We start from the raw sequence: 26,288 nt of genomic DNA, 5'->3' as shown, positions 1-26,288 counted from the left end.
ATTTCTTTAGCTTCCGTGGGAAGTAGAAATGTTGTTGGGCTTTCTTGACTGTTGCATCAATGTGAGTGCACCAGGACAGACTGTTGGTGATGGTGACTCCCAGGAACTTAAAGCTATTGACCATCTCCACTTCGGAGCCATTGATGTAGATGGGGGGAGTGTGTCGTGCTACGCTTCCTGAAGTCGATGATCAGTTCCTTGGTCTTTCCAGCATTTAGAGAGAGGTTGTTTTCGGTACACTGTGCAACCAAGTGATCTATCTCCCTTCTGTAGTCTGATTCGTCGTTGTTTGAGATACGACCCACCACAGTCGTATCATCTGCAAACTTATAGATTGAATTGGAGTTGAATCATGCCACACAGACGTGTGTGTACAGGGAGTACAGTAGAGGACTGAGCACACATCCTTGCGGGGCCCCTTGATGACTATTGTGGAGGAGGTGTTAACTATCCTGACAGATTGCGGTCTGTTGGTGAGGAAGTCAAGGATCCAGCTGCACAGGGAGGGGTCAAGTCCAAGATTGCAGAGTTTGGTTATTCGTCTTATTGGGATAATGGTGTTGAAGGCGGAGCTGTAGTCTATGAACAGCAGTCTGACGTAGGTGTCCTTGTTGTCAAATGTTCGAGAGTTGATTGTAGGGCCAGAGAGATAGCATCTGCTGTTGCCGCGGTAGGCGAACTGCAATGGATTGAGACCATCTGGGAGGCTGCCGTTGATCCGTCTCATGAGTAGCCGCTCGAAGCATTTCATGTGTTGGGTGGAGGTGTTGAGTTTGGGTAGGGTGCTCTTTCCAAGAGCCGGTGCAGACTCAAAGGGCCGAATGGCCTCCTTCTGCACTGTAAATTCAATGATAATCTATGATTAATCTAGGACAAAGGTTCGGCACAACATCGTGGGCCGAAGGGCCTGTTCTGTGCTGTATTTTCTATGTTCTATGTTCTATGGTATAGACGTCAGGGCCATCGGTCGGTATTCCCCCACTGTCCTTAAGTGGTCCAACCCTTTCCTTGGCGACCATCTTGTTTTTACATATGAATAAAAAGCTTTGGGATTCACCTTAATCCTACTTGCCGAGGATTTTTCATGACCCCTCCTAGCCCTCCTAATTTCCCACGTCAGTACCTTCTTCCTTGCAGTGGATAGCACTGTGGCTTCACAGCGCGAGGGTTCCAGGTTCGATGCCCCGCTGGGTCACTGTCTGTGCGGAGTCTGCACGTTCTCCCCGTGTCTTTTTGGGTTTCCTCCGGGTGCTCCGGTTTCCTCCCACAGTCCAAAGATGTGCAGGTTAGGTGGATTGGCCATGATAAATTGCCCTTGGTGACCAAAAAGATTAGGAGGGGTTATTGGGCTATGGGGATAGGGTGGAAGTGAGGGCTTAAGTGGGTCGGTGCAGACTCGATGGGCTGAATGGCCTCCTTCTGCACTGTATGTTCTATGTCCTACTTTCTTTATGCTCCTCAAGGGTTTTGACTGTCCCCACCTTTCTAGACCGTGCAAAAGGCTCTTTTTTCTTTTTGGCGAGGTTCACAATATCCCTCCCTCGTTATCCAAGGCTCCCTAAACTTCCCATACTCATCCTTCATTCTCTCAGGAACGTGACTCGCCTGAATCCTAAACAACTGTCACTTGAAAGACTCCCACATGTCCGATGTTGATTTCCTATCCTACAGCTGCACCCAATCCAAATTCTTCAATTCCTGTCTAATGTATCGTAATTTGCCTTTCCCCAGTTTAGCACCTTAACGTGAGGTACTATCTTTTTGGTGTTAGACGTTTTAGTTGCTGTGAAATGAAGAGTCTAAAGTTCTTGTTCCTTTTCACCAAACACGCGCACAAAACTCTTAACAACACACCACCTCCCAGAGGCCACCTGAAGCCCCTTTACATATTAGTGTCAATTAATGGATACTTAACATAAATGAGACAACTAATTGCAATGTCTCTTAACCCATTACTTAACATTTGGTGTCGACGGCTGCATTGCTAATGACACTTTATAAAAAAATTGGGTTAAGGGGCAATTTTGCGTGGCCAATCCACCTACTCTGCACATCTTTGGGTCGTGGGGGTGAGACCCATGCAGACACGGTGAGAATGTGCAAATTCCACACGGAGAGTGACCCGGGGTCGGGATCGAACCTGGGTCCTCGGCGGCGTGAGGCAGCAGTGCTAACCACTACACACCATGCTGCCCGACCGATGACACCTTTTAAATTATCTTCGGATAATGGGGGGGGTTCTTCCCCCCCCCATTCCTGGGCTGCTGCTGCTGCCTTCTTTTTTCCATTCCATCTATCTTTCTGCGAGGTATTCGACGAACGGTTGCCACCGCCTGGTGAACCCTTGAGCCGACCCCCTTAGAACGAACTTAATCCGCTCTAGCTTTATAAACCCTGCCATGTCATTTATCCAGGTCTCCACACCCGGGGGCTTGGCTTCTTTCCACATTAGCAATATCCTGCGCCAGGCTACTAGGGACGCAAAGGCCAAAACATCGGCCTCTCTCGCCTCCTGCACTCCCGGCTCTTGTGCAACCCCAAATATAGCCAACCCTCAGCTTGGTTCGACCCGGACCCCCACTACTTTTGAAAGCACCTTTGTCACCCCCATCCAAAACCCCTGTAGTGCCGGGCATGACCAAAACATATGGGTATGATTCGCTGGGCTTCTCGAGCACCTCGCACACCTATCCTCCACCCCAAAAAATTTACTGAGCCGTGCTCCAGTCATATGCGCCCTGTGTAATACCTTAAACTGAATCAGGCTTAGCCTGGCACACGAGGGCGACGAGTTTACCCTGCTTAGGGCATCTGCCCACAGCCCCTCCTCGATCTCCTCCCCCAGCTCTTCTTCCCATTTCCCTTTTAGTTCATCTACCATAGTCTCCCCTTCGTCCCTCATTTCCTTATATACATCTGACACCTTACCATCCCCCACCCATGTCTTTGAGATCACTCTGTCCTGCACCTCTTGTGTCGGGAGCTGCGGGAATTTCCTCACCTGTTGCCTCGCAAAAGCCCTCAGTTGCATATACCTGAATGCATTCCCTTGGGACAGCCCATATTTCTCGGTCAGCACTCCCACACTCGCGAACTTCCCATCCACAAACAGATCTTTCAGTTGCGTTATTCCTGCTCTTTGCCACATTCCATATCCCCCATCCATTCCCCCCGGGGCAAACCTATGGTTGTTTCTTATCGGGGACCCCCCCAAGGCTCCAGTCTTTCCCCTATGCCGTCTCCACTGTCCCCAAATCTTCAGTGTAGCCACCACCACCGGGCTTGTGGTGTAGTTCCTCGGTGAGAACGGCAATGGGGCTGTCACCATAGCCTGTAGGCTAGTCCCCCTACAGGACGCCCTCTCCAATCTCTTCCACGCCGCTCCCTCCTCCTCTCCCATCCACTTGCTCACCATTGAAATATTAGCGGCCCAATAATACTCACTTAGGCTCGGTAGTGCCAGCCCCCCCCTATCCCTGCTACGCTGTAAGAATCCCTTCCTCACTCTCGGGGTCTTCCCGGCCCACACAAAACCCATGATGCTCTTTTCAATCCTTTTAAAAAAAAAAAAAGCCTTCGTGATCTCCACCGGGAGGCACTGAAACACAAAGAGGAATCTCGGGAGGACCACCATCTTAACCGCCTGCACCCTCCCTGCCAGTGACAGGGATACCATATCCCATCTCTTGAAATCCTCCTCCATTTGTTCCACCAACCGCGTTAAATTTAACCTATGCAATGTGCCCCAATTCTTAGCTATCTGGATCCCCAGGTAACGAAAGTCCCTTGTTACCTTCCTCAACGGTAGGTCCTCTATTTCTCTACTCTGCTCCCCTGGATGCACCACAAACAACTCACTTTTCCCCATGTTCAATTTATACCCTGAAAAATCCCCAAACTCCCCAAGTATCCGCATTATTTCTGGCATCCCCTCCGCCGGGTCTGCCACATATAGTAACAAATCGTCTGCATACAAAGATACCCGGTGTTCTTCTCCTCCTCTAAGTACTCCCCTCCACTTCTTGGAACCCCTCAACATTATCGCCAGGGGCTCAATCGCCAATGCAAACAATAATGGGGACAGAGGGCATCCCTGCCTTGTCCCTCTATGGAGCCGAAAATATGCAGATCCCCGTCCATTCGTGACCACGCTCGCCATCGGGGCCCTATACAACAGCTGCACCCATCTAACATACCCCTCTCCAAAACCAAATCTCCTCAACACCTCCCACAAATAATCCCACTCCACTCTATCAAATGCTTTCTCGGCATCCATCGCCACTACTATCTCCGTTTCCCCCTCTGGTGGGGGAATCATCATTACCCCTAACAGCCTCCGTATATTCGTGTTCAGCTGTCTCCCCTTCACAAACCCAGTTTGGTCCTCGTGGACCACCCCCGGGACACATTCCTCTATTCTCATTGCCATTACCTTGGCCAGGATCTTGGCATCTACATTTAGGAGGGAAATAGGTCTATAGGACCCGCATTGTAGCGGGTCCTTTTCCTTCTTTAAGAGAAGCGATATCGTTGCTTCAGAATTAGGCGGGGGCAGTTGTCCCCTTTCCTTTGCTTCATTAAAGGTCCTCGTCAATACCGGGGCGAGCAAGTCCACATATTTTCTATAGAATTCGACTGGGAATCCATCCGGTCCCGGGGCCTTTCCCGCCTGCATGCTCCTAATTCCTTTCACCACTTCTTCTACCTCGATCTGTGCTCCCAGTCCCACCCTTTCCTGCTCTTCCACCTTGGGAAATTCCAGCCGATCCAAAAAGCCCATCATTCTCTCCCTCCCATCCGGGGGTTGAGCTTCATATAATTTTTCATAAAATGTCTTGAACACTCCATTCACTCTCTCTGCTCCCCGCTCCATCTCTCCTTCCTCATCCCTCACTCCCCCTATTTCCCTCACTGCTCCCCTTTTCCTCAATTGGTGTGCCAGCAACCTGCTCGCCTTCTCCCCATATTCGTACTGTACACCCTGTGCCTTCCTCCATTGTGCCTCTGCAGTGCCCGTAGTCAGCAAGTCAAATTCTACATGTAGCCTTTGCCTTTCCCTGTACAGTCCCTCCTCCGGTGCTTCCGCATATTGTCTGTCCACCCTCAAAAGTTCTTGCAGCAACCGCTCCCGTTCCTTACTCTCCTGCTTCCCTTTATGTGCCCTTATTGATATCAGCTCCCCTCTAACCACCGCCTTCAGCGCCTCCCAGACCACTCCCACCTGGACCTCCCCATTGTCATTGAGTTCCAAGTACTTTTCAATGCACCCCCTCACCCTTAGACACACACCCTCATCTGCCATTAGTCCCATGTCCATTCTCCAGGGTGGGCGCCCTCCTGTTTCCTCCCCTATCTCCAAGTCTACCCAGTGTGGAGCGTGATCCGAAATGGCTATAGCCGTATACTCCGTTCCCCTCACCTTCGGGATCAACGCCCTACCCAGCACAAAAAAGTCTATTCGCGAGTAGACTTTATGGACATAGGAGAAAAACGAGAACTCCTTACTCCTAGGTCTGCTAAATCTCCACGGGTCTACACCTCCCATCTGCTCCATAAAATCTTTAAGTACCTTGGCTGCTGCCGGCCTCCTTCCAGTCCTGGACTTCGACCTATCCAGCCCTGGTTCCAACACCGTATTAAAATCTCCCCCCATTATCAGCTTTCCCATCTCTAGGTCCGGAATGCGTCCTAGCATCCGCCTCATAAAATTGGCATCATCCCAGTTCGGGGCATATACGTTTACCAAAACCACCGTCTCCCCCTGTAGTTTGCCATTCACCATCACGTATCTGCCCCCGTTATCCGCCACTATAGTCTTTGCCTCGAACATTACCCGCTTCCCCACTAATATAGCCACCCCCCTGTTTTTCGCATCGAGCCCCGAATGGAACACCTGCCCCACCTATCCTTTGCGTAGCCTAACCTGGTCTATCAGTTTCAGGTGCGTTTCCTGTAACACAACCACATCTGCCTTAAGTTTCTTAAGGTGTGCGAGTAACCGTACCCTCTTTATCGGCCCGTTCAGCCCTCTCACGTTCCACGTGATCAGCCGGGTTGGGGGGCTTCCTACCCACCCCCGTGTCGATTAGCCATCCCCTTTTTCCAGCTCCTCACCCGGTTCACACGCAGCTGTATCTCCCCCAGGCGGTGCCTCCCCTCCCATACCAGCTCCCCCCTCTCCCCAGCAGCAGCAACCCAGTAATTCCCCCCTCCCACCCCCCCCCCCCCCCCCCGCTAGATCCCCCGGTAGCGTAATTACTCCCCCCATTATGCTCCCAGAAGTCAGCAAACTCTGGCCGACCTCGGCTTCCCCCCCGTGACCTCGGCTCGCACCGTGCGACGCCCCCTCCTTCCTGCTTCTCTATTCCCGCCATGATTATCATAGCGCGGGAACCAAGCCCGCGCTACTCCCTTGGCCCCGCCCCCAATGGCCAACGCCCCATCTCCTCCACCTCCCCTCCTCCCCCATCACCACCTGTGGAAGAGAGAAAAGTTACCACATCGCAGGATTAGTACATAAAACTCCTCTTTCCCCCCTTTTTAACCCCCCTCTTCGCCCCCCACATTCGCCCCACCACTTTGTTCAAACGTTCTTTTTAATAACCCGCTCATTCCAGTTTTTCTTCCACAATAAAAGTCCACGCTTCATCCGCCGTCTCAAAGTAGTGGTGCCTCCCTCGATATGTGACCCACAGTCTTGCCGGTTGCAGCATTCCAAATTTGATCTTTTTATGAAGCACCGCCTTGGCCTGATTAAAGCTCGTCCTCCTTCTCGCCACCTCCGCACTCCAGTCTTGATAAACGCGGATCACCGCGTTCTCCCATTTACTGCTCCGAGTTTTCTTTGCCCATCTAAGGACCATTTCTCTATCCTTAAAACGGAGGAATCTCACCACTATGGCTCTGGGAATTTCTCCTGCTCTCGGTCCTCGCGCCATCACTCGGTATGCTCCCTCCACCTCCAACGGACCCGCCGGGGCCTCCGCTCCCATTAACGAGTGCAGCATCGTGCTCACATATGCCCCGACGTCCGCTCCCTCCGCACCTTCAGGAAGACCAAGAATCCTCAGGTTGTTCCTCCTTGCGTTGTTCTCCAGTGCCTCCAACCTTTCCACACATCGTTTCTGATGTGCCTCATGCGTCTCCGTCTTCACCACCAGGCCCTGTATGTCGTCCTCATTCTCGGCTGCCTTTGTCTTCACGACCTGAAGCTCCCGCTCCTGGGTCTTTTGTTCCTCCTTTAGCCCTTCGATCGCCTGTAGTATCGGGGCCAACAGCTCCTTCTTCATTTCCTTTTTGAGCTCTTCCACACAGCATTTCAAGAACTCTTGTTGTTCAGGGCCCCATGTTAAACTGCCACCTTCCGACGCCATCTTGGTTTTTGCTAACCTTCCTTGCCGCTGTTCTAAAGGATCCACTGCAATTCGGCCACTTTCTCCTCCTTTTTCCATCCGTATCCAGGGGGGATTCCCTTCTGGTTTACCGCACAGTGTTTTTAGCCGTCAAAATTGCCGTTGGGGCTCCTATCAAGAGCCCAAAAGTCCGTTTCACCGGGAGCTGCCGAAACGTGCGACTCAGCTGGTCATCGCCGCACCCGGAAGTCCCCCCAACAAAATATTTGTAACAAACACCCCCTCCCATAACAAAAAGAAGAAAGAACACAAACACCACAATCAAAAATAATAAGCTACTTATACATTGGGTTTCTCCCGTATATGCTGACCTCCTCCTAGCGCTCCGCGAGATAGTCTAGGAACGGTTGCCACCGCCTGGAGAACACCTGCACATACCCTCTTAAGGCAAACTTTATCCTCTCCAGCTTAATGAACCCTGCTATGTCATTTATCCAGGCTTCCACACTGTGGGGGCTTCGCATCTTTCCATAATAGTAAGATCCTCGGCCGGGCTACCAAGGACGCAAAGGCCAGGATACCAGCTTCTTTCGCCTCCTGCACTCCCGGCTCGTCCGTTACCCCAAATAGTGCCAACCCCCAACTCGGCTTGACCTGGACTTTTACAACCTTGGATTTAGTCCTCGCGAAACCCCTCCAAAACTCATCCAGTGCCAGGCACGACCAGAACATGTGGACGCGATTCGCCGGGCTTCCCGAGCACCTCCCACATCTGTCCTCCACCCCAAAGAACCTACTCCACCTCGCCCCTGTCATAGGCGCTCTGTGAACAACCTTGAATTGTATTAGGCTGAGCCTGGCGCAAGAGGAGGAAGAATTAACCCTACTCAGGGCATCAGCCCACAGACCCTCATCAATCTCCTCCCCAAGCTCCTCCTCCCACTTGCCCTTTAGCTCCTCTACCGAAACCACCACCTCTTCTTTCATCTCTTGATAGATCGCTGAAACCTTGCCTTCTCCGACCCATGCACCCAAAATCACCCTGTCCTGATTCCTCTGTGCCGGGAGAACGGGAATTCCCTCACCTGCCGCCTCACAAACGCCCTCACTTGCATGTACCTGAAAGCATTTCCCGGGGGTAACCCAAACTTCTCCTCCGGCGCCCCTAGGCTCGCAAACGTCCCATCTATAAACAGGTCCCCCATTCTTCTGATCCCTGCCCGATGCCAGCTCCGAAACCCCCCCATCCATCCTTCCCGGGACGAACCGATGGTTCTCCCGAATCGGGGACCAAACCGAGGCTCCCACCTCACCCCTATGCCGTCTCCACTGCCCCCAGATCTTCAACGTTGCCGCCACGACCGGACTCGTGGTGTACCTTGTCGGCGAGAGCGGCAGCAGTGCCGTCACCAGCTCCCTCAGGCTCGTGCCCCTGCAGGACGCCATCTCCAACCTCTTCCACGCCGTCCCCTCTCCCTCTATTACCCACTTATGGATCATCGCCACGTTGGCTGCCCAATAATAGCCGCACAAATTCGGCAGAGCCAGCCCTCCCCTGTCCTTACTACGCTCCAGAAACAGCCTCTTTACCCTCGGGGTCTTACTTGCCCACACGAAACCCATGATGCTCTTACCTACCCGTTTAAAAAAGGCCTTGGTAATCATAGTGGGAAGGCACTGGAACACAAAGAGAAACCTCGGGAGGACCACCATTTTAACCGACTGTACCCTGCCCGCTAGCGAGAGTGGCAGCACATCCCATCTTTTGAAATCCTCCTCCATCTGCTTCACCAACCACGTCAAATTGAGCTTGTGCAGGGCCCCCCAGGTCCTAGCCACCTGGATCCCCAAGTACCGAAAGTTCCTTTCCGCCCTCTTCAATGGTAGGTCGTCTATCCCCCTTCCCTGGTCCCCTGGATGCACCACAAAGAGCTCACTTTTTCCTACGTTGAGCTTATAGCCCGAGAAGTCCCCAAACTCCCTTAGGATCTGCATGACCTCCACCATCCCCTCCACTGGATCCGCCACATACAGCAACAGGTCGTCTGCATACAGCGACACCTCGGACCAACCCCCTCCATTTCCTGGACTCCCTTAGTGCCATGGCCAAAGGCTCGATTGCCAATGCAAACAACAAGGGGGACAGGGGGCACCCCTGCCTCGTCCCTCGGTACAGCTGAAAGTACTCCGACCTCCGGCGATTCGTAGCCACACTCGCCACCGGGGCTCTGTATAGGAGCCTGACCCAACTGATAAACCCCTCCCCGAACCCAAACCTCCGCAACACTTCCCAAAGATACTCCCACTCCACCCGGTCAAAGGCCTTCTCCGCGTCCATAGCTGCCACTACCTCCGCCTCTCCCTCCACCGATGGCATCATAATCACATTGAGGAGCCTCTGCACATTAGTGTTTAGCTGCCTGCCCTTTACAAATCCCGTCTGGTCCTCATGAATCACCCCAGGGACACAGTCCTCAATTCTTGTAGCCAGCACTTTTGCCAGCAACTTAGCATCCACATTGAGGAGCGAGATCGGTCTATACGACCCACATTGCAGTGGGTCCTTCTCCCGCTTCAGAATCAGCAAGATCAGCGCCCCAGACATTGTCGGGGGCAGGGCCCCCCCTCCCTTGCCTCATTGAAAGTCCTCACTAACAACGGGCCTAGCAGGTCCACATATTTCCTATAAATCTCTGGAGATCTCATAACATGACCTCCCACCTTCAACTGCCGCTCACCCTGAATCTTGCTATTGGTCACCTGACATGTCAATCATCACTGAGCTCCACTGTTCCATGGCTTTTAATGTGTCCCAGCGTTGACTTTTTAAAAATCTGGTCACCCTCGGTTCAGCAATGATGTGTACAGGTCAGCACGGTGGGGCAGTGGTTAGCACTGCTGCTTCACGGCACCGAGGACCCAGGTTCGATCCAGGCCCTGGGTCACTGTCCGTGTGGAGTTTGCACATTCTCCCCATGTCTGCGTGGGTTTCACCCCCACAACACAAAGATGTGCAGGGTAGGTGAATTGGACACACTAAATTGCCCCTTAATTGTGTCCAATGGGGAATTGCTGAGGAAATCAGACACACAAAGGGACTTGGGAGTCCTTGTTGAAGATTCTCTTCAGGTTAACGTGCAGGTTCAGTTGGCAGTTAAGAAGGCTAATGTAATGTAGGGATCTACTTCTGAGGCTGTATAAGGCTTTGGTCAGACCCCATTTGGAGTATTGAGAGCAGTTTTGGGCCCCATATCTAAGAAAGGATGTGCTGACCTTGGAAAGAGTCCAGAGGAGATTCACAAGGATGAGCCCTGGAATGAAGAGCTTGTCATATGAGGAACGGTTGAGGCCTCTGGGTCTGTACTCGTTGAAGTTTAGAAGGATGAGAGGGAATCTTATTGAAACTTACAGGATACTGCGAGGCTTGGATAGAGTGGACGTGGAGTGGATGTTTCTATTTGTAGGAAAAATGAGAACCAGAGGACACAATCTCAGACTAAAGGGACGATCCTTCAAAACAGAGATGAGGAGGAATTTCTTCAGCCAGAGGGTGGTGAATCTGTGGAACCCTTTGCCGCAGAAGGCTGTGGAAATCACGGAGTGTCTTTAAGACAGAGATAGATAGGTTCTTGATTAATAAGGCGATCAGGGTTTATGGGGAAAAGGCAGGAGTATGGGGATGGGAAATATATCAGCCATGATTGAATGGCAGAGCAGACTTGATGGACCGAGTGCCTAATTCTACTCCCATGTCTTATGGGAACTCTAAATTTATTTTAAAAGTATTGATGTGTACTGGTGCTGTGTCGTACAAGAGGATTAGTGTAGTGCTTTGAGCCTTGGCTCAAGGATAGCACTTTGCCTGTGAGTGAGAAAGTCACAGGTGCATGCCCATTCCATGATCCAAACTGACACTCTATAGTGTATTACTGAAGAGGTGCTGCACTGTTGTGCCGTCTATTGGCCTCAACATCAAACTGAAGCCTTGCCTGCCATTTCAGCTGAATATAAAGATCCCCCTATATGAAGAAGATCAGGGGCGTACTCTTAATGGAGTTGGCAATATTTGTACCTTGGCCAATATCACAAAATTAGATTCTCTGGCCATTATTTTATTTCTATCTGTGGGACTCTCTGTGTGCAAATTGGTTACTGCATTTCCTTTATTACATCTGCGACTATGCTCATTGTAGTGCACTGGCGGTGAAATGCTTTGGGACATCCTGCCAGTTTGAGAATCGTAAAATTAATGCAAGTTCATTTGCTTTTTTCTCTCTTTTTAATTCCTTTCTGTGCTGTGTGGTACAGGAGGATTAGTCAAGGTTTGTGTGTAATGGTTGGTTGGGTACGATAGGGGGAAGTCAGTCTTAGTCATAGAATGAAGCAACATAGTCGTTCTGGTTCTTTTGTCAGTTGCCTTAAGGCTTGTTGTCTGGTTCTTCCACTGGAAACAGTTTCTTCTTATCGCTATCAACGCTCCATGAATTTGTGGGATTTGTGAGTGCGAAGGAGGTGAGGGATCCGGTTGGGAGATATGTGATTGTGAGGGGGAATTGGGAGGAGCACCGGCGGGGTTGGTAAATGTGTATGCCCAAATTGGGATGATGTGGGTTTTATGAGGTGGTTGCTGGCAGCGATCCCGGATTTGACCACGCACCAGTTGATCATGGGAGGAGATATTAACTGTGTCCTGGAGCCGAGGATGAATAGGTCGAGCCCCAGGTCGATGGGTAGGGTACAAATGGCGTGGGAGCTTGGGGGGTGGTTTATGTAGAGGATGGATATGTTGGACCCATGCCGTTTTCTGAACCCAGGGGAAAGGGAGTATTCCTTTTCGCACGTCCATTAGGTGTATTCGAGGAATGATTACTTTGTAGTGAGTTGGGAGATTTTAGTTGGGGTGGAGGGGGCAGAGTATGCGGGGATAGTTATCTCGGACCATGCGCCCCACTGGCTGGAGATTCTGTTTAGAATAGGACGGGAGCAGAGGAAGGGGATATTCGAGGGTGCTCACCTTGGAGGGATTGGTGAGGAGGAAAATGTTGCAGGGGCAGTTTGACGGGCTGATAACTGGAAGGGCTGTAGGTCAACTGCGTAAGGGAGGAGTGCATTATGAGTGTGGGGCGAAGGCAAGCCACATGATGACGCACCAGTTGCGGAAGCAGGCTGTGTCCAGGGAAATACTGAAGATACAGATTGGGGCGGGGGATGTGGTGTCGGAGCCAGGGAAGATAAACGGGGCGTTTAGGGAGTACTACCAGGGACTTTACGAGATGGACCCGGCGGGACAGGAGGGGGACATGGGGTGGTTTCTGGACGAGCTGGAATTTCCCCAGGTGGAGGAAGCAAAGAGGCAGGCGTTCAAGGAGCCCCTGGGGCTGAGGGAGGTGCTGGATAGTATCAGGCGTATGAAGTCAGGGAAGGACCCTGGGCTGAATGGCTACCTGGCGGAATTTTATAAGGAATTTGCGACGGACCTGGCACCACACCTGTTTGGGGCGTTTAATGAAGCACTGGAGAAGGGGAGTTGCCATAGACGATGACGCAGGCAGTAATTACAGTAATCCCCCAAAAAGGGAAGGACCCAGGGAATGTGGGTCATATAGACCCATATCACTATTGAACACGGATGTGAAAGTATTGGCTAAGTTGTTGGCGGGGAGGATGGGGGACTGTGTCCCAGGGGTGGTTGCAGAAGATCAAGCAGGCTTTGTGAAGGGCAGGCAGCTCGCGAGTAATATGAGACGGCTATTGAATGCGGTGACGAGTCCGCCGGGGCATTTGATCGGGTGGAGTGGCGGTACTTGTTCGAGGTTTTGGGAAGGTTTGGGTTTGGGCCGAGATTTGTGGCATGGGTGAGGTTGCTGTATGTGGCACTAAGGACGAAGGGTATGAGCTCACAAAGCTTTGACTTACACAGGGATACGAGGCATGGATGCCCGCTGTTGCCGTTGCTGTTTGCGCTGCCCATAGAGCCATTGGCGATGCCTCTGAGGGTCGGCAGAGTAGCGGGGATTATGAGGGGACAGAGGGAGCATCAGGTGTCACTTTATGCCGATGACCTCTTGCTGTATGTTTTGGATCTGTTGGATAGTATGGGAAGGATTATGGGCCTGCTGGAGAGGTTTGTACGGTTCTCAGGATACAAACTGAATGCAGGGATTGGCGACGTATTCCCGGTGAATGAGCTGGCACAGCGGGCTAATTTAGGGGGGATGCCATTTACGGTAGCAAGGGATAGGTTTAGGTATTTGGGGATTCAGGTAGTGAGGGAATGGACTGGGCTCCATAAGCCGAACTTAACAAAGCTGGTGGAGGAGGCCAGGGAGGATCTTAAGAGGTGGGATACACTGCACTTAACGTTGGCGGGGAGGGTCCAAGTGGTGGAAATGAATATTCTGCTGAGGTTCTTGTTTATCTTTCAGGCTCTCCCGATCTTTATACCAAAGGCCTTTTTCGGAACGTGGACACGATCATCTCAGACTTTGTATGGGTGGGGAAGGTGTTAAGGGTAGGGAGGACCCTGCTACAGAGGCAGCAGGAGGGTTTGCGTTGCCGAACTTGCTTCATTATTACTGGGCGGCGAATGTGGACGAGGTGCGGCGGTGGCGGGAAGGAGAAGAGGTAGAGTGGGTTAGGATGGAGGAGGAATCTTGTAAGGGGTCTAGTTTGAAGGCTAGGGTGATGGCAACATTGTCATTGGCAACAGTAAATATTCAGGGAGCCCAGTGGTGCAGTCCGCGGTGAAGATATGGAATCAGCTGAGGAGGCATTTTAGGGTGGACGGGATGTCGGTGCTAACGCCGCTTATGAGAATCATGGGTTTGAGCCATGGGGGATGGATAGTGTATACAGGAGGTGGAGGGAAGTGGGGTTAGTCAAGGTGAGGATTTGTATTTGGAGGAAGGGTTCGCCAGTCTGGAGGAGCTAAGGGAGGGGGTAGAGCTGCCGAGGGGGAGTGAGTTCAGTTATCTGCAGATTAGGGACTTTGCACAAAAGGTCCGGAGGGGGTTGCCGGGATACACCCTGCTGGAGCGCCATTCTGAGCGCTTGGTGAAGATCAAGGAGAAATGGGAAGCAGAGTTGGGAAGGGAGATCAATTGGAGAGTATGGAGTGAGGCAGTGCGTAGGGTAAACGGGACCTCCTCTGGTGCAAGAATGAGCCTGATACAGTTAGATGTGGTGCAGGGGGTGCATATGACTCGGGCGAGAATGAGTGGGTTCTTTCAGGGGGTAGTAGATGAATGTGAGAGGTGTGGGCAGGAGCCAGCGACTCACGTGCACATGTTTTGGGGTTGCGAAAAGTTGGGAAGATTCTGGGCGGGAGTGTTCGCAGTCTTAGCGAGGATAGTGGAGGAGGTGGTGTACCCGGACCCTTTGGTGGCGATATTTGGGGTTTCAGAGAAACCGGAGTTCATGGAGGGGAGGAAGGTCGATGTCATGGCCTTTGCTTTTCTGATTGCACGGCGGCGTGTTGCTCTTTTAATAAACGAGGCTCTTTTTATGTTATGTCCCAATAGCGTCGCCAATACTGTGGGTGTTTCTATTTCTCTTACTGAACCACAAGGCTTTCCCGTATATCGGTCAAATGACCACACAACCAGTTAGTCAGTTCAAGTTCAAAGATGGTTTATTTACATACACAACATCGACATGCAAACACAATATACTACAAGTTAAACTACACCTATCAGCTACAATAACCTATACTTAACTTCAGGGCGACCGGCGCTGTGCAGATTGATGAGGCCTTTATCTTGATCTCACGTGGCTGGTTTGAAGAAGTGGCTCTTGTTAAATAATGGGTTAAGAGTTAAGTAATGCATTCAGAGATATTGCAATTAGTTGTCTCATTTATGTTAAGTATCCAATGATTGACACTGATACGTAAAGGGGCTTCAGGTGGCCTCTGTCAGGTGGTGTGTTGTTAAGAGTTTTGTGCAGAGGCTGTGGAAGTGGTAATAAATGGTGTTTGGTGAAAAGGAACAGGATTTTTGACTCTCCATACAGCGGTAACTAAAACGTATAACAATTTTAGCAGAGAATGTTTGCTGTGCAAATGTGAAGGTTTGAAAGATACAACTTTTCCTGATCAAACCAAGGAGTGAGTGAGAAGGAAAAAAAAAAGATACATGGCTGAACCCAGGGTAAAGATGGCTGGATATGACTATCCCCCCTTATTTTCTGAAAGGCAATCGTACAACCAATGGAGAAGTGCAGTAGTTATGTGGACTAAGGTAACTGCCTTGGGAAAGAGAAAACAAGGTATGGCATTGGCTCTTTCTCTACCTTATGACAGTAAAATCCGAAACAAAGTGCTTTCTGAGCTGGAATTGGAAGAGTTAGACTCAGAAGAAGGTCTGGAGACTCTATTACATTATATGGATAAGATTTATAAGAAAGATGACTTGTTAAGTGCGTATGAAGCATGGTCGGATTTTGATAAGTTCGAGAAAATGGAGGATATCTCCATGGAAGACTATATAATGGAATTTGGCAGACTATATAAAAGGCTGCAGAAACACAACCTGGAATTTCCACAGTCTGTGTTGGCTTTTAAATTACTTGACTGTGCTAGAGTGAGCAACATGGATAGGCTCCTCGTTTTGACAGGAGTTCAGTTTACGGATGAGGATACCTTATTCGATCAGATGACAAAAGCTTTAAAGAAGTTTCTGGGGAAACATTCGATTCTGATGACTCAAATAGGTCAGTCTGCTACAAAGCAGAATATGGAATATGCACTACTAACAGGATAAGGCAACAGTTTTTGGAAAGACGGTGGACTTACGATTTACACAGTCGGGACACTATTGTATTCCATTACTGAAAAATAATATTTCAAGTAGAGTGGTTAAGGATGTGTTAATGGAAATGGGAAGAAGAGCTGGGGGAAGAGATCGAAGAGGGGCTGTGGGTAGATGCCCTACACAGGGTAAACTCTTCGTCCTCTGTGCCAGGCTTAGCCTGATACAATTCAAGGTCTTGCACAGGGCTCACATGACCGGAGCAAGGCTCAGTAAATTTTTCGGGGTAGAGGATAAGTGCGGGAGATGCGCGAGAAGCCCAGCGAACCACACTCACATGTTTTGGTCATGCTCGGCACTGCATGGGTTCTGGGTGGGGGTGGCAAATGTGCTTTCGAAGGTGGTGGGGGTCCGGGTCGAGCCAAGCTGGGGGTTGGCTATATTCGGGGTTGCAGAAGAGCCGGGAGTGCAGGAGGCGAGAGAGGCTGATGTTTTGGTCTTTGCGTCCCTAGTAGCCCGGCGAAGGATATTGTTAATGTGGAAGGAAGCTAAACCCCCGGGCGTGGAGGCCTGGATAAACAACATGGCAGGGTTTATAAAACTGGAACGGATAAAGTTCGCACTAAGAGGTTCGGCTCAAGGGTTCACCAGGCGGTGGCAACCGTTCATTGATTATCTTGCAGAACGATAAAGGAACTAGGAAAGTAGCAGCAGCAACCCTGGGGGGGGGGGGGGGGGAGGGCTCGGGTGGGTCCTCAGGGGTGTTTTTGTATGGATATTTTTACTTGGATATGTATATTGGCTTGTTTGACTTTATTATTTGGGAGAGTTAATATTTTGTTAGGGCAGTTGCCATTTAGTTTATATATTATTTATTTGTTAAAAAATGGTCACTATTATTTATATTGTTTTATTGTTGTAAAAAGGGAAACATTTCTGTACTGTTTTGTTTGGCTGAAATTTTTTTTGAATAAAATATATTTTTAAAAAAAGGATGTGTTAATGGCAGTTGAAAATGGGACTTTCGCTGATAAAAATCTTGTATTAAAACTGCATAGGCAATTTGCACATCCGTCTCCTCGGAGGCTGAAAGATTTATTAAAGGATGCAGGGGTAAGGGATGAAGACTATACTAAACTGATAGAACAGGCTAGTGATTGCTGTGAAGTTTGTAGGAAGTACAGAAGGACACTAGCACGACCGATAGTAACCCTACCTTTGGCCAGGGATTTTAACAACATTGTGGCTGTGGACCTTAAGATCTGTGATAAGGCGATTTTCCCGAAAGGACAACTAGCAAAAGTTGGTACAAAGGTAACATACTTGCCTGAAGGGTCTAGTCAATGGAAGGATGCAGCTGTTATTAGTAGAGCAGGGATGGCCACTGGAAAGTATAAACATTGGTTGATTGTACAGCATTCAGGGGAAGGAGTCAAGATAATGGATTGGGAAAACAAAGTTCAAAAATGGAGGGCACAGAAACGCAGTGCCAGTTCAGATAGTACATCGGATAGTGAACAGGTCTGCAGGAAAAGGTTGAGAACTATTGAAAGGACATCCCACAGCAGAAGGGAAAGATCAAGCAGTAGCAGTACAGAACAAGATACCAGGCGGGAGAGGGGACGTAGTTTATCAAGATCTCGGAACATGAGTAAGACTACGAATACTAATAGGAGTAGAAGCCCACATGCACGTGAGATTTTTGTGGCTTCAAATAAATTAGATGAAAAAGTTATCAAAGATGCTAAACAGCAAAAATTGCATAGTTGGAATGAATTTGGGGTATACACGGAAGTACCGGACAGGGGACAAAGAGCTCTCTCCCAAAGATGGATTTGCACGGAAAAGGTTCTTCCGGATGGAACTTGTAAGGCAAAGGCCAGGCTTGTGGCAAGGGGATTTGAAGAAAACTTAGAAGATCGGGATTTAAGGGTAGATTCACCTACAGCAGGAAAGGTTAATTTTAAAGCACTTCTTTTAGCCACAAAGGCATGGGAATGCAAATCTATAGATATGAAAGCTGCCTTCTTGCAGGGGCATCAGCTCCAGAGAGACATTTTTCTCCGTCCTCCTAAAGAAGCAGCTATCACAGAAGGGGTATTCTGGAAGTTGAACAAATGTGTATATGGTTTAAATGTTGCATCTAGAGTCTGGTATTTTTCGGTAAGGTCAGTTTTGTTAAAGTTAGGCTGTTCCCAGTTGAAAGTAGATCTGGTAATGTTTTACTGGCACTATAAAGGGAACCTTTCTGGTATCTTTATGATGCATGTCAAATAATTTTTGTGGGGTGGGACTAGTGATTTTGAAGCTTTTGTAATCTCTGGTTTGAGGAAAGAATTCAGGGTTGGAAGTCAGGCTTCCGGTGCATTTAAATATATTGGACTGGAAATCGGACAGACTAAGTTAGGGGCAACTTTACGTCAGCAATCTTATTTGGAAAGCATCAGCCCAATAGCAATTAGTTGTGGCGGGTTTTCACAAAAAGATGCAAGGTTTCAAAGATGGAAAAAGAGCAACTGCAAAGTTTAATTGGGCAACTGAATTGGTTAGGTCGGCAGACTAGACCGGATGTGAGTTTTGATGTCTTAGAGTTGAGTACAAAAATGAATGATCCCAAAGTGGAAGACCTAATAAGAGCAAATAAAGCGTTTGGTCAAACTAAAAATGCAGGAGTATGTTTTGAGGTTCCCGGTTTTAGGAGACCATAGGCACTTGAAATTCATAGTTTATAGTGATGCGTCCTATGCAAATCAAGCACAGGAGATTTTATAATTTTCCTCTTGGGGAACAATGGTAAATGTTGTCCTCTTGTGTGAGAAACAAAGAAAATAAGGAAAGTGGTCGAAAGCACTTTGGCTGCTGAGACGTTAAGCTTTGTCGAGGCGGTGGTTATGGCCGTTTATATATCTCAGATATTGACAGAAATTTAACTTTTGGATATTGTTAATGAAGGGCGCCTGTTTCTGTGACTTTTTTATTTCTTCCCAAAAAAAAATTCGAAAAAAAAAGAAGGGGGGAAATTGCGTGTGTGTTTTTGAGTTTCTTTAAATTTTGTTTTCACCTAATTATTTTTTTCTCCAAGGAAGGGGAGACTGCTAAGTAATGGGTTAAGAGTTAAGTAATGCATTAACAGACATTGTAATTAGTTGTCTCATTTATGTTAAGTATCCAATGATTGACACTGATATGTAAAGGGACTTCAGGTGGCCCTTGTGTCAGGTGGTGTGTTGTTAGAGTTTTGTGCAGAGGCTGTGGAAGTGAAATAAATGGTGTTTGGTGAAAAGGAACAGGACTTTTGACTCTTCATACAACGGTAACTAAAACGTATAACAGCTCTGTCTTTGCTGGGCTCATCCGTCAGGTAGCGATCGTTGTTCTTGAACTTGGCTGTCTGGTCGTTATGCTGCAGTTGGGCTGGCGCTGGCCGGATCCGAAACAGGCTGGCACAGGCCGGGTGCAAAAGAGACCGAACACATGGCTGTGTCTCTTTTTATCCCTCTAGGGTTTTGCGCTATTTGCGACGGTCCTTAATCTTGGACCCAATAATTCGATAGGCTTCGATCACTGCCTTCGATTTTGGCCAATAAAGGCGGGTGCCTTGGTGGCTGGGTGGGTCCTATGCGGTCATTGACCTTGGCAGTTGGGCTCTCTGAGTAAAGGGGGGTGGCGACGATCAGCCTGTGTCTGTATCGGTTTCTTGAGTGCAGTCCTATTGTTCTGGGGAAATGAGCCATTAGAATGCAAAAGAGCGGGGGTTTCGATCAGGTCTAGCTATCTGGGTTGCAAATTCATACAAGCTCTGTATCTGTCTGAGTCCTGGGTTGGCCACAATTCCCATGGTCATTTGCAGGTGGCCATCTCAGATGGCTACAGGCGAATTGTGCTGGAGTCGCGGTCGGCATCGCCACCGGGGGTAGCGGCATGGTTGGATGACCTGTATGATTTATTGTGGTTAGAGAAGATAAAGTATGAGTTAAGGGGCTCAGCAGGGGGGGTTTGAGAAAAGGTGGGGGATATTTGTGACCGTGTTTGAGGAGCTGTTCGTCGCAAGGGGTGGAGGGAGAAGGGGAAATGGTGAAAACGGGTAAAAATCTGTACAGACTGTATAGTTGATTGTTGGGAAGTATGTTTTCCGGGGTGTTTGTTTGCTGTAACCTATTTTGATACATGTTTGTAATAAAATCTTTTTTTTAAAAAAAGCTCGATGAATTTGAATACTTCCCTCAAATTTTACTCTTCCCTGTCAGAAGGCGAACAACCCTAATTTCTGCACATAATTCTCTACGTAGTTGAAAATTCTCTTTGCTGACACTGTTCTAGTAGTCTTCTCTAAGATCTTGAGACCCTTACTAAGTGCACTGCCCAGAATTGAACACACGACTTCAGCTGAGACCAATGTTATATAAGAAGTTAACTGTGGTGTGTACTGATGTGGGAGGTTCAGTCCTGGTCTGTAGTGGTGAGTGGTTAGGAGGTTCAGTCCTTGTGTGTACTTGCATTCTTGTGCTTGTATTGGTGATATGTGCTGCAGGAGGATTAGTCATGGTGTGTGCTGGTGCTCTTTGGTGTGAGAGAATCAGTTGTGGTGTCTACTGGAGTTGTGTGGTCCATGCAAATCAGTCGTAGTGCATTAGGTGACTATTCACTATGAATTGTTGCAGGGCTTGTCACTTCACTGGGTTATGATTCCATCAACCCCAAGTCAAAAGTCATTTATTAGTATCCCAGGGATTTGGTGATGTATAATGAGGCAGACTTGATTAGGGAACTTAAGGTGAAGGAACCCTTAGGGGGCAGTGACCACAATATGATAGAATTTACCCTGCAGTTTGAGAGGGAGAAGCTGGAATCAAATGTAACGGTTTTACAATTGAATAAAGGTAACTACAAAGACATGAGGGAGGAGCTGGCCAGAGTTGATTGGAAGGGGAGCCTAGCAGGGAAGATGGTGGAACAGCAACGGTAGGAATTTTTTTGTGTTACTTGTGAGGCACAACAGAAATTCATCCCAAGGACGAGGAAACATGCTAAAAGGAGGAGGAGGCAACCATGGCTGACAAGGGAAGTCGGGGACAGCAGAAAGGGAAAAGAAAAAGCATACAATGCGATGAGGATTAGTGGGAGGCCAGAGGACTGGGAAGTTTTTAAAAACAAGCAGAGGACAACTAAAAAAGCAATAAGCAGGGAGAAGATGAAATATGAGTGAGCTAGCTAGTGAATGTAAAAGAAGATTGCAAGAGTTTTTCTGATATTAAACGGTAAGAGAGAGGGAAGAATGGACATTTCACCACTGGAGAAGTAGAATAGGAAACAAAGAAATGGCAGAGGAACTGAATAGGTACTTCACATCATCTTCACAGTGGAAGACAACAGTGGCGTACCAGAACTTCACGAGAGTCAGGGTGCAGAGGTGAATGTAGTGGCCATCACTAAGGAGAAGGTGCTGGGGAAACTGAAAGGACTAAAGATGGCGAACCGGATGGACTACACTCTGAAGGAGATAGTTGAGGAGATTGTGGAGGCATTGGTTGTGATCTTTCAGGAATCACTGGGGTCAGGCAGGGTTCCAGAGGTCTGCAGAATGGCTGATGTAACATGTCTTAAGAATGGAGGGCGGCAGACGACGGGAAATTATACGCCGGTTCATCTGACTTTGGTTGTTGGTAAGATTTTAGAGTCTATTGTTAAGGATGAGATTGTGGAGTACTTAGTGCATGGTAAATCAGGGTTGAGTGAGCACGGCGGGGGCGGTCATGCCTGACAATTCAGTTAGAATCCTTTGAGGAGGTAATGAGGAAATAGACAAAGGAGAACCAGTGGACGTGACCTATTTGGATTTCCAGAAAGTCTTTGACAAGGTGACAGACAGGAGGCTGCTAAATAAGAGGAGAGCCCATGGTGTTAGGGGCAAGGTATTGGCATGGGTAAAGGATTGGCTTTCTGGCAGAAGGTAGTGTGTGGGGATAAAAGATTTTTCAGGATGGCAGCCAGTGACGAGTGGTATTCTGCAGGGGTCAGTGTTGGGACCACAAGTATTCACGGTATATATTAATGATGCAAAGTAAGAAGTCTTACAACACAAGGTTAAAGTCCAACAGGTTTGTTTCGAATCACTAGCTTTCGGAGCACTGCTCCTTCCTCAGGTGAATTAATGATGTAGAAGAAGGAACTGAGGGCATTGTTGCTTAGGTTGCAGATGATACAGGACAGCACGGAGGTGCAGTAGTTAGCACTGTTGCTTCACGGCGCTGAGGTCCCAGGTTCTATCCTGGCTCTGGATCACTGTGTGGAGTTTGCACATTCTCGGGTGTTTGCGTGGGTTTCGCCCCCACAACCCAAAGATGTGCAGGGTAGGTGGATTGGCCATGCTAAATTGCCCCTTAATTGGAAAAAATTATTTGGGTACTCTAAATTTAAAAATAAAGTTTGCAGATGATACAAAGATATTTAGAGGGACAGGTAGTGTTGAAGAAGCGGGGAGGCTGCAGAAAGTCTTGGACAAGCTAGGAGAGTTGGCAAAGAAGTGGCAGATGGAATACAATGTGGAAAAATGTGAGATTATGCACTTTGGTAGGAAAAATAGAAGCATTTTCTAAATGGGGAAAGGTGTCAGAAATCAGAAGCTCAAAGGGACCAGTCCTCGTTCAGGTTCTCTTAATGTTAACATGCAGGTTCAGTTGGCAGTCAGGAAGGTAAATGCAATGTTAGCATTCATTTCGAGACGGCTCGAATGCAAGAGCAGGGATGTATTTCGGAGGCTGTATAAGGCTCTGGTCAGACAGCATTTGGAACATTGTAAGCAGTTTTGGGTCCATTATTTAAGGAAGGATTTGCTGGTTGTAGAGAGGTCCAGAGGAAGTTCACAAAAATGATCCCTGGAATGAAGGGCTTGAGGCTTGTCTTATGAGCAGCAGTTGAGGACGCTGGGACTGTACTCTATGGAGAATGATGGGAGATCCCATTGAAACTTACAAAATACTGAGAGGCCTAGATAGAGTGAATGTGGAGTAGATGTTTCCATTAGTATGAAAGACTAGAAACCGAGGGCACAATCTCAGACTGAAGGGATGATCCTTTAAAACAGAGATGAGGAAGAATTTCTTCAGCCAGAGGGTGGTGAATCTGTGGAACTCATTGCCGCAGAAGGCTGTGGAGGCTAAGTCAGTGGGTGTCTTAAAGAACGAGATAGATAGGTTCTTGATTAATAAGAGGATCAGGGCTTACGGGGAGAAGGCAGGAGAATGGGGATAAGAAATATATCAGCCATGATTGAATGGAGGAGTAGATTCGATGGGTCGAATGGCTACATTCTGCTCCTACCATCTTTTGGTTTAGCCTAGATGTACAAATTCTATTTCCTAAGGAGAAGTAGTTGACTTAAAAGCCCCATGACTTGTAGATCTCATTTTATGGTGGCATTTTACAGCTACACAGTAGCACAGTGGGCAGCATTGTTGCTTCACAGCACCAGGGATCCAGGTTCGAATCCTGTTTGGGTCACTGTCTGTGCGGAGTCTGCATGTTCTCCCTGTGTCTGCATGGGTTTCCTCCGGGTGCTCCGGTTTTCTTCCACAAGTTCCGAAATATGTGCTTGTTAGGTGAATTGGACATTCTGAATTCTCCCCCTGTGTATCCAAACAGGTGCTGGAGTGTGGCAACTAGGGGATTTTCACAATAGCTTCACTGCAGTGTTAATGTAAGCCTACTTGTGACAAAATTAATAAAGATTATTATTGCTGGTTTCCTTGAACATGTATGTGCATGTGTAATTTATTCCAAGACTTCACTATGCAGAACGCGTGTGTACTTATTACTAATGAATTGTTTTATCTTTTGGCAGCATGACAGCAGTAGTCCCGCACTGATAGCACCTCCTCCATCTTCAGACACACACTGGGCTGTAAGGGTGAGTTGGATAACTGACTTCGTACATTTAACATAGGTTAGATTTCATCTCTGATAAATGTTCAAATTCAGCCCAGATTGGATGAATTGAGAGTCACCACTGTAATGGCCCATTGATCAACTTGTTTGGATAACCTCAACTTAATTTAAGTGAGCATGGGCTCACTATCCAAAGCTGCTCTGATTTAGCACTAAATTGGCAATGCCCAACGTCACAAAGGATGTCTGGTGGAGGGAAATAGAAAAACGTTGCAAAAATGCAATAGATGATCCTCTTTTAAAATTGGAGGGAGTGAAGAGGGTTTTGTTCTAAATCTAAGTATGTTTGACTTGATGTAGGAATATGTGATTTTGATGCCTGATAAGCACAGTGTTCACTAAAAATGTTAATAACTAAGCTTGTGAGTTAAAGGTGTGCTGTATAAACTGCGATGCTATGCTTGGGGCACCAGTACAAGCTGTGGTTGATGGCACCTCCGTTTGCAATAGAAAATTTCATTATCTCTCTCTGCAGATGCTGCCAGACCTGCTGCGTATTTCTAGTATCTTCTTGTTTTTATTTTCATTATCTCCCTCTCTGTATTTGAAGGGTTGGAAATGATTCTGTGAAATTGAATTTTCCAAATTCAAACTGAGAGACTTGGAGAAGTGGTCTGAGTGAGATCTTCAAAATTCTTAATGAGTTGGGTGGGGTAGATGTAATGGGAATGTTTCCACTTGTGGGAGAATCCAAAATGAGGGGCCATCAATGATGGTGACCAAAAAACGAATCCAATAGGGACTATGATTAGAATTAGAACTTGCTACGAAAGGAAATGCTTTCAAAAGTGAACTGGATGGAAATGCATGAAAGAAAAAGGAATGGAAAGATATGCTTGAAGACCTGAGTGAAGTAGATATAATGGGGAGAGGACTTGTGTTCAATATAAAGCACTGACACGTTGGGCCAAATGGCCTGTTTTTGTGCTGTGTGTTCTATGCCATTCTAGGTGTGAGAAAATCAATGAATTAAAATTAATGGATAGGATATCCTGCATTGAGACCAACTTCTGCATCAAATTTTGGCATCTGTTTTATTGGAGGAGGATTTGAGTACAGGGGTAAAGACGTCTTGCTGAAAATGTATAGAGCCTTGTTAAGGCTGCACAGTGCCGCAGAGGTTCACCAGACTGATTCCACGGCTGGAGAGTCTGTCCCATGAGGAATGATTGAAGAGACTGGGCCTGTATTCTCTCTGGTTTAGAAGAATGAGAGGTGATCTCATTGAAGTGTACAAAATTCCTACTGGGTTCGACAGAGTAGATGCAAGAGGGATGTTTCCCCACGTTTGGTGGGTCTATATCCAGGGGACACAGTCTCAGAATAAGAGGTAGGTCATTGAGTGGTGGAGACATTTCTTCACCCAGAGGGTGGTGAATCTTTGGAATTCTCTTGTCTAGAGGGCTGTTGAGGCTCAGTAACTGAGTATATTCAAGACAAATATAGATAGATTTCTCATTATTAAAGATAGCAAAAGATATCGGGATAGTGCAGAGAAAGGGACGTTTTGACGTTGGCAATCGGCTAGGATCTAGTTGAATGGTGGAGCAGGCTCAAATGGCAAAATGCCTAAGCTCCTCTTGCATCCTATGACAGGGCAGCACGGTAGCATTGTGGATAGCACAATTGCTTCGCAGCTCCAGGGTCCCAGGTTCGATTCCGGCTTGGTTCACTGTCTGTGCGGAGTCTGCACATCCTCCCCGTGCCTGCGTGGGTTTCCTCCGGGTGCTCCGGTTTCCTCCCACAGTCCAAAGATGTGCAGGTTAGGTGGATTGGCCATGATCAATTGCCCTTAGTGTCCAAAATTGCCATTAGGGGTGGGGTTACTGGGTTATGGGGATAGGGTGCAGGTGTTGATCTTGGGTAGGGTGCTCTTTCCAAGAGCCGATGCAGACTCGATGGGCCGAATGGCCTCCTTCTGCATTGTAAATTCTATAATAATGACGATTAACAGAGCAAGAAGTGCCGTATTATTTACTGCTGGATGATACGAACCATGCTCTGTCCAGACTCTCTCAAAAATTCATATTTATTCTAAAAAGGAGTGTTCTATTTTTATTTAAAGCTATTTCAGGGCAATACATTGTTACAAACCATTGGAGCTCCACTTCACTGATGAAGAAGTGGCATCTTCATTGTTTAGTGAATTCCTGTTAATGTGTTAAAGATAGGTGCTTAGCAGATGATAGACAGGGAAATAGGAACATTACTCTGAGAAAATCTGGGTGTTGGGTCAACTGCCCAT

General features: G+C 48.0%; 1 protein-coding gene across 5 annotated transcripts in view; it reads left to right on the top strand.

Annotated features, from left to right (window-relative positions):
- Nucleotides 1-26,288, top strand: part of eps15l1a (epidermal growth factor receptor pathway substrate 15-like 1a) — a 607,694-nt gene that overhangs the window by 123,928 nt on the left and 457,478 nt on the right. For all 5 annotated transcript variants that reach the window (XM_072482837.1, XM_072482838.1, XM_072482840.1 and 2 more), the window contains exon 6: nt 23,940-24,005. In XM_072482837.1, the coding sequence (XP_072338938.1) occupies nt 23,940-24,005 (66 nt within the window). The remainder of the gene's footprint in view (nt 1-23,939; nt 24,006-26,288) is intronic.

This window comes from Scyliorhinus torazame, chromosome 18 (genome assembly GCF_047496885.1).
Source record: "Scyliorhinus torazame isolate Kashiwa2021f chromosome 18, sScyTor2.1, whole genome shotgun sequence".
Taxonomy (NCBI): domain Eukaryota; kingdom Metazoa; phylum Chordata; class Chondrichthyes; order Carcharhiniformes; family Scyliorhinidae; genus Scyliorhinus; species Scyliorhinus torazame.
This window is presented reverse-complemented; position numbering and strand designations above follow the sequence as displayed.